We start from the raw sequence: 8,079 nt of genomic DNA, 5'->3' as shown, positions 1-8,079 counted from the left end.
TAGGCACATTTTCATGTGTGCTAGACTGCTAGGCACAACATAATTTCCAAGCAGTGTACTGTTGGTGTTGTCCAATGTGCTGAGTGCGGTAGGAGCAACACTTGGCTGGACACGAGTTTTTGAGTACAGGATTTAGACACATACAAATTAAAAAAAAATTAAAAGAAAAATAAAATTATCACATCAAATATATTACTTTAGCCATTTTTACTTTATTTTGCTTTATATCTTGTAAGTGTGCCTAATAACAAATATTTGGGCTTGTGTCTAGAGAAATATTTTTCTGTCAGTAGAGTGTGTGAGGAAAGGATTCAAAGAGAGAGGAACACTTCCATAGGCACAAATACAAACTTTCAAATTTAGGCACACATACATACCTAAATAAAATTTAAAGATAAAAAAATTAATTGATATTGATTGATGTGACAAAATTATTTATGATTTAATTTTTACCTTTGATGTGTGTGTGCCTATATAAAAAAGATTTAGGGTTGTGCCTATAGTAGAATTTCTCTCAAAGAGAAGGTGAAGAGTAGTGTGGATGTATTGAATGTGTCAAAGAGAAAAGGTAGCACGTCCTTAATTTTAGAATTAGAGCTAAGTGTTCTGTATAATTATTTTTTAAGGATAAAAAGGTAATTATCACTATTTGATTTATTTATTTATAATTGGTGGCAGCGTGGAGATATCACGAAGGTCATAAGTTGGTGGGATCAAATCAATTTTTAATTGATTTTTAAGTATCAAAGGATGGTGCAAATTGTTTGGTAAAAAAGGGAAAGAGATAAAGTGAACAAAAAGATAATAAGAGCCTTTCAGTTGTTGCATAACATAAAGAAAGAAATATAAGATAGATAGTGTACATTTTTTTCCTCTCAAAATTTCCTAAAAAAAGAGAGAACATTGAGAATTTTTATTTATCTATATATATAATTTCTAAATAGTTCTCCTACTATCCATCTTAACCCTAATCCACATCATCCACTTACATCCAATTAAATCACACAATAATGCCACATCACTTCCTTATATTATATCATTTTCATCTCTATTTTTTTTTTTTATATTATATCAATCTCATAATAAATAATAAAGAATTATGCTTCTCCAATTATCCAAAAATTGATGTCACAAGATGTTACAGTTTTCTACATTATTATTGAATTATACCTCTCCAATTATCCAAAAATTGATGTCCCAAGATGTTACACTTTTCTATATTACTATAACATTCCTTAGTGACAATGAAGATGAACATATTTGGATTCTCTTTCAACATTTATCCCATTTAAATGTCAACCGTTTTCATAGAAACAACAAAGAGTTTATAATTTAGTCACACAAAAAAATACGAAGAGTGTATACATTATTGACTTAATTACATTTCTATTGAGTTTAGTTTTTAGTTAAAACAAATTACTCTTTCAAACTATAGCTCCTATCTACCCTCACGTGTCTGTTATAGTAGCTGGAAAAGCAAATCTAAAGTTGAAAGTTCGAATTGTTAATGTGTAGAATGTAACAGACAAATACAAATCAAACTGAGGTTACGTCTATGAATATGTTGTTTGTTGATGAAAAGGTGATGTACTATCTTGATATACTTCTCACATTTTCACAAAATCTCTATTGATGTTTTTTTTATTGACTTTTTCCCTTTTTTTTTACTTTGATCATTCAGTGTGATAAGATTCTTGCTACTTTGGGAAATAGTTTGGTTTCAAAGATAAAAAAATTGGTTGACGAAGAATCAACATATAAGGTTGAAAATATATTGGTTGGAGGAAGTGATAAGTACATCACTTTATTATTATTATTATTATTATTATTATTATTATTATTATTATTATTATTATTATTATTATTATTATTATTATTTTCATTTTCACAACACTTATTGTTACAATTTATATGAATAATTTTTCAACATTATAACATAAAATACCACATAATACCTGTGCATCGCACGGGTGTGAGACTAGTATATATTATTAAAAAAGAAACGCTTCCCATCTCTTTATTTTTAAGCTATCTTTGTCTTTCTTTTTGAAAATCATATTATTTCTCTCTTTTATTTTTGTCTTTAACTTTTTTACTTCTTACTTTCCACCATCTAACTAAATAAAATGACGATAAATTTTAACTCAACTCATTATAACGGTTATTACTAAATTGAACATCTTCAAATTTAAATTTAAGATATCATAATTATATATAAATTTTTAATTTTGTTTGATCTGAATAAAAAATACTGTACATAATAGTACATGACAGAACAACACATGATAAACATTTAAGGTATTGAACAAATTTTATATTGTACGGTGTTTTTGTGGACAAAAAGATTATTTTGGTATTTTATACAATTTGTGTAGAAGACAAAAGGTTGTCCCGTGGTTCAGTCGGGAACAAGAATTTCAGTTATTTTCTTGTTCCTTGCCCCACAAGTTTGTACAGTACCAGGAACGATTTTAAAATTAAACACAATATTGTCTATTCCTTTAATTTTTAGCAGATCAAACGTAGCTCTAGGCTCTGTTTTGTAAAAAATATCGGATAGCTGATAAGCTAGCTTATGGCGGATGAGCTTACATCGGATAGCTTATAAGCTAGATGATTGAATTTGTAGTGTTTGATAAAATTAGCAGTTGAACTAGCTTATAATTATAAAATGACAAAAAAAATGTTTAATTAATATTCAATTTTTTTCAATTAAGATGATAGGGGTAAAATTGGAAAAAAATGATAAGTTACAAGCTCATAAACTACTTGAAATAGCGTTTGAAAAATAAACTATAAGATAATAAAATAAACTATAAACTCTTTTTAAAAAACTGTTACCAATCTAAAAGCTCTAAGCTAGCTTATTGATCTATCCAAACATCCCTTAATAACATTTGTCACATGTAGAAATTATCCAAATGTAAAATTTATGACAACAACAAACAAAATTATCCGGTAAATTATAATATGGAACACTTCGTCAAGTGGTCGATGGTGGACCAGTTATGAATACCATTATAACGAATTCGAATTTTATAAAATTCATCGTTGGATTGAAAGTTTATATCATATTGATCATCCATAGAAAAATTTAGAAAAATTGAAAATCCTTTGATATGTTATTGAGACACATCAAGATTAACGGTTTATTAAATAACGTAAATCTTGATGGGTCTCGATAACATATCAAATGATTTTCAAAATTTTTTAAAAAATTCATGAATGATCTATACAATATAAACTTTCAATCCAACAACGAATTTCATAAAATTCATATTCGATAGATCACTTATCCACGGTGGACCACTCGTATCATTAGCCTCCAAATGTAACGTAACAATTTTACATGCTCAAATCACACTCTCCTTTCTAGTTTCTACCCTTTACTCTCCTTTCCTATTCCTAACTTCATTTTTTCCCTTTTGATCAAAAAATTTCCTAACTTTTTCCATTTCCTAATAACTTATTATACTTCTCAATTTTTGCTTATTATTGCAAGCTTCTCCTCTGCATCTTGATATCAAGTATCACCTGAATCTGTCTCTGATGGACAAGGAAGGTGCTGAACTTCAAACTGTTACAGTTTCAATGATGTCAGATTCTTCTCTTCATAATCAGGTGATTATGCAAAAACCCCTTTTGCTTCTTTGTTTAAATATCTAAATGCTGAATACCCTTTTGCCTGTGTAGCATGATTTTTCTATAGATCAAATGGGTTCTCATTGGTTTGAACCATAGGGTAGAAAATAATACAAATTTCAATTTTTTAGCATTTTTGGGTATAAAGAAAGTTTACTTTTTTATTTTCTCCCACTTTAAAGAACTGATTTCGTTCTTCTTCCATTAGATATCTTTGTGTCACTTTTCAGATTTTAATGAGTTAATGTAATACATATTTATATTTTTTAGCATCTGGGCTAAAGAAAGTTTCATTTTTTATTTTGTGCCACTTTGAAAAAAATTAATTTTGTGTTTCCATTGATATTTTTGTGTCACTTTCCAAATTCTAATGAGTTAATTAATACATATTTCTATTTTTTAGCATCTGGGCAAAATAAAGTTGTCTTTTTTATTTTCCGCCTCATTGAAAAAAAATTAGTTTTCTGTTTCCATTGATGTTTTTGTGTCACTTTCCACATTCTAACGAGTTAATGAAATACATATTATTATTTTTTAGCATCTGGGCAAAATAAAGTTTTCTTTTTTATTTTCTGTTTCCATTGACATTTTTGTATCACTATCAACAATTTAATGAACCAACTTTTAGTTTGATAAGTTTTTAGGCATGTGCTAGAAATAGAAAAGATGGTCCTATTTTGTTGATTTCATTTCACCACCCGTGTCTAGCGCAAGTGGTTGGCGTGCAGTGTATACCAGTGTTGTAAATGTTTGGTGCCGAGTTCGATTTCCGCTGATGAAAAAATATTTTTTTGATTTTGCAGTCGAGAAGACCTAGTCTCTCATCCCTACAAATACCAACAAGGACACTAGAAAGTGCATTATCTTCTTCTACTAAGACAGATGGTCCTACATTGTCAAGTCCAGGTTCCACTAGAGGACTGCCACCAAGGCCACATTCTACTACCAAAGTGAAGTCCTCTATGAGAAATTTACTTTCTGATAGGAGCTTTAGGACAAAAACCATTTCACAAGATAGCGAAAAGACAGTTTTGATTGTTCCTGATACTTTATCATCATCGGATAATGGTCCTCTAGATAATAAGCCTTCAACTTCAAGGTCCCTTTCACTTAATAAGATTTTGTTCCCTTCATCAACAAAAGCTGCACATTCGTTACCAGTTACTCCAATTGCAAATTCAGGCGCAGAGAATCTACATGGAAGAAATGTAGGGGGTGATTCCGAGTTAAATGTATGTTATTGTTTATGCTATTTTCATTATTGTCTCATGATTAAACCATTTACATTTGTATACTGAACTTCTCATAGCAAATTTTTTAAATATTTTTATGTACAAAAATATGATACATGGATGCAAATTTTCTTGTGTACAGAAAATGAAAGTGAATAAGCATATGACTCGATCATTTTCGGTTCCGGTTAATGTCAAGGCTACTAATAATTTAAGGCCTACAGATTCTAGGCGTCTGGTTCGTGTAATTTCAGTAAGACCACATCCAGCAACTACTGATGACAATTCAACTCTCAGTGATTCAATGCAAGAGATTGGTAAATCTTCATGATATATGGAACTTATACTTTATTCTATGTATCCCTTTTAAATCATCATGATAACCTTTTTATGATAAAAAATAAATTAAATAACTTAGTATGGTAACTTTCTTTTTATCTTTTGACATTTATTTTGTTTTCTTTGAGAATGATACTCTATCTTTTTATCTTCATAGATATCAAATAGGCAACGATGCCCTATCAAATTTTTGAATATCTATCAAGAGAGATTTAGACACAATTTTGCCATGACAGGCTTATTTGAAATTTCAACAAGAGGATATAATTTCCCGTTGCATTTATATTTGCACTTTTAATAATATAACTATTTTTATCTTCATATATAGTCTAAATAGTAATTTTGTGTGTTTTATCATGCCGTATTGTTCTAGTCATTGAAGATGCTTCTGAGGATATTCCAGAAGAAGAAGCAGTTTGTAGGATTTGTTTGGTGGAGCTTGCGGAAGGAGGAGATACTCTTAGGATGGACTGCAGTTGTAAAGGTGAGCTTGCACTTGCTCACCAAGACTGTGCAGTAAAGTGGTTTAGTATCAAAGGAAATAAGACATGTGACGTCTGCAAACAGGATGTCCGGAACCTTTCAGTAACACTCTTGAAAATTTCTAGCCCTCCAACTGTTGTTCGGCAGACATTGACTGCATCACAGCAGAGAGCAGTGACTAATTACAGGTAAAAGTTTAGTGCTGTGTTAACTTGTGTTCAATTCAATTTCTCGTCAAACCAACATATAAGGCCTTGTGATCTAGATTACACGGTCATCTAGAACATTTAAGTTCCAAGACCAACACGTTTCAGTACTTTTCTTTTCTTTGAATATAAAGCTGGTTGTAGTCTAGGGTTGTTGGGTTTCAAATGTCGCAAGTTGACTTTATATATAGTTAGTCCTTGGAAATTTATTGTACCTAATGAAGAGAAATCGCCAAAACTATGGAGGAAAATTTGAATACTGAACCTGAACGAGTCAAAAAGACTAATCTGTATGTAATTGGCTGTTAGGCTGTCTAGCAAACATGAAACTATAGAGAATTCTGAAATGTGTGTCTATGCCGGACAAGAAAAGGCTACTACAGAATTTTGAACTACATCGCATAATTATCCGGAAACAATCCTTTGTTAGGTCTATAAATTTGCGACAACTTACTAGACAATCACTGGCTTTCTAATTATAAAGCACTTTACAGGATCTGGCAGGATGTACCAGTACTTGTGTTGGTCAGCATGCTTGCATACTTTTGCTTTCTGGAGGAACTACTGGTATGCTACTGATCTTTAGAAACACCAACCTAAACTGTTCGATCATTTTAGAATACAAATAAAACAAGTTGAAGTGGCCTCTCCATTGGATCTGGTTCAAAATTATAATATCAACTGACATAAAATTGAAATTATAAATATTATGATGTAATCTGCCATCACTTTACTTTAAAATATTTTGTACAAAATGGAAGTATTCTGACTCAGTGATTTTTAGTGTACCAGGTTTCGGATTTGGGCTCACGTGCTCTCGCAATTTCATTGCCTTTCTCCTGCATTTTAGGCCTCCTTTCTTCTATGATTGCTTCAACCATGGGTAAGCTTGCTTCTTTATTTTTGCCTTAGCATGTCAAAGTAATTTTAGTTGAATGATAGTATTTGAGCCTAATCTGAAACGAAATCATAAATGTATCTTCAAAGAATTGGATCTATGAAATTTGGGATATGTCAATGAAATTATGTCTTTTTTCACGTTACAATGAATGCCAAATTGTTTCACGATTCAATCACTATATTTTCGCAAATTATTACAAGTGTCTAAGTGGCATGTCATTGTTTTGTCGTGTTGGCGTTTCATTGTTTATACCATGAGTGATGATTGGAACAAAACATGTGACCTGTATTATTCCTGTTCGTTAAACTCTCTGAAGTTCTACTAATCTTTTGCTGCCACAGACGTGATAATGACTTAATAACTTCTTGTTACCATAATCACTTATTAGCTGAAAATGATTAAATATGTTAAACAAATTTCAAATCACATCTTTTTTTTTTTGTGGCAGTGAGCAGGAGTTACATATGGGCTTATGCTTGCTTCCAGTTTGCATTTGTCATCCTGTTTGCTCATATATTCTATTCTATAGTAAGATTGTGTCCACTTTTCATCATGACATACTTGTCATTTTTCTCGATTTCAATTTTATGAAAGATGTCATTTATGTTAACACATATGCTTGATGTTTCTACTTGTAGCTTAATGTTAGTGCGCTTTTCTCGGTTCTTCTTGCAACATTCACTGGATTTGGAATTTCAATCAGCATGAATTCTCTACTAACGGAATATATTAGATGGAAAACAAACAGGCAGATTCAATCTGCTAATCAAAATATTATTTCGAGACAACTGCAGCAGCAGCAACAGCAGCAAGAAACTCAAAGACAACAACATCAACTGCAAAGGATGCAGCAAGAACAGCACCAATGACAGTAGTTGATACACAAGTGGTTGAGACCAGATTAAGTTTTGTTGTTTCTTTTTATTTATTTTACTCAATTTTCTATGCTACTAAATATTGGCATTTACTATGTAAACTGAAGACATATAGTCTAGGAATGTTTTGTTAAATATGAATATATTTAAAGAGTGTAAGGTTTCAATGTGCTTATAATATCTGACTCTCATTTTAAATCATTAAATTTTTGCATCAAGATTTAATAATATAGTTACAATTTAAAAATATCTGACTAGTCTAGGAATGATAAAATCACTTGTCATAAAGTCTTGTTGATGTTGACTGTTTCTGTTTGAACATCTTGCACGTTCACAATGTGTACATATTTAATTTCATGTGCACAAGAATCTATCTAGTAATTATTTTCTGTTGTTCAAAG

General features: G+C 30.7%; 1 protein-coding gene across 1 annotated transcript; it reads left to right on the top strand.

Moving 5' to 3' along the window:
- Positions 1 to 3,348: 3,348 nt before the first annotated feature.
- On the top strand, positions 3,349 to 7,925 carry LOC123911202. Its single transcript, XM_045962570.1, has 8 exons — positions 3,349 to 3,621; positions 4,446 to 4,874; positions 5,017 to 5,191; positions 5,587 to 5,884; positions 6,397 to 6,469; positions 6,695 to 6,785; positions 7,252 to 7,331; positions 7,442 to 7,925. The coding sequence occupies exons 1-8, from the start codon at positions 3,550 to 3,552 to the stop codon at positions 7,670 to 7,672; spliced, it is 1,449 nt and encodes a 482-aa protein (XP_045818526.1). The 5' UTR covers positions 3,349 to 3,549; the 3' UTR covers positions 7,673 to 7,925.
- The last annotated feature ends 154 nt before the right edge of the window (positions 7,926 to 8,079 follow it).

This window comes from Trifolium pratense, linkage group LG2 (assembly GCF_020283565.1).
Source record: "Trifolium pratense cultivar HEN17-A07 linkage group LG2, ARS_RC_1.1, whole genome shotgun sequence".
In the NCBI taxonomy this organism is placed as follows: domain Eukaryota; kingdom Viridiplantae; phylum Streptophyta; class Magnoliopsida; order Fabales; family Fabaceae; genus Trifolium; species Trifolium pratense.
Note: the sequence above shows the minus strand (reverse complement) of the source record. Positions and strands in the feature narration are given on the sequence as shown.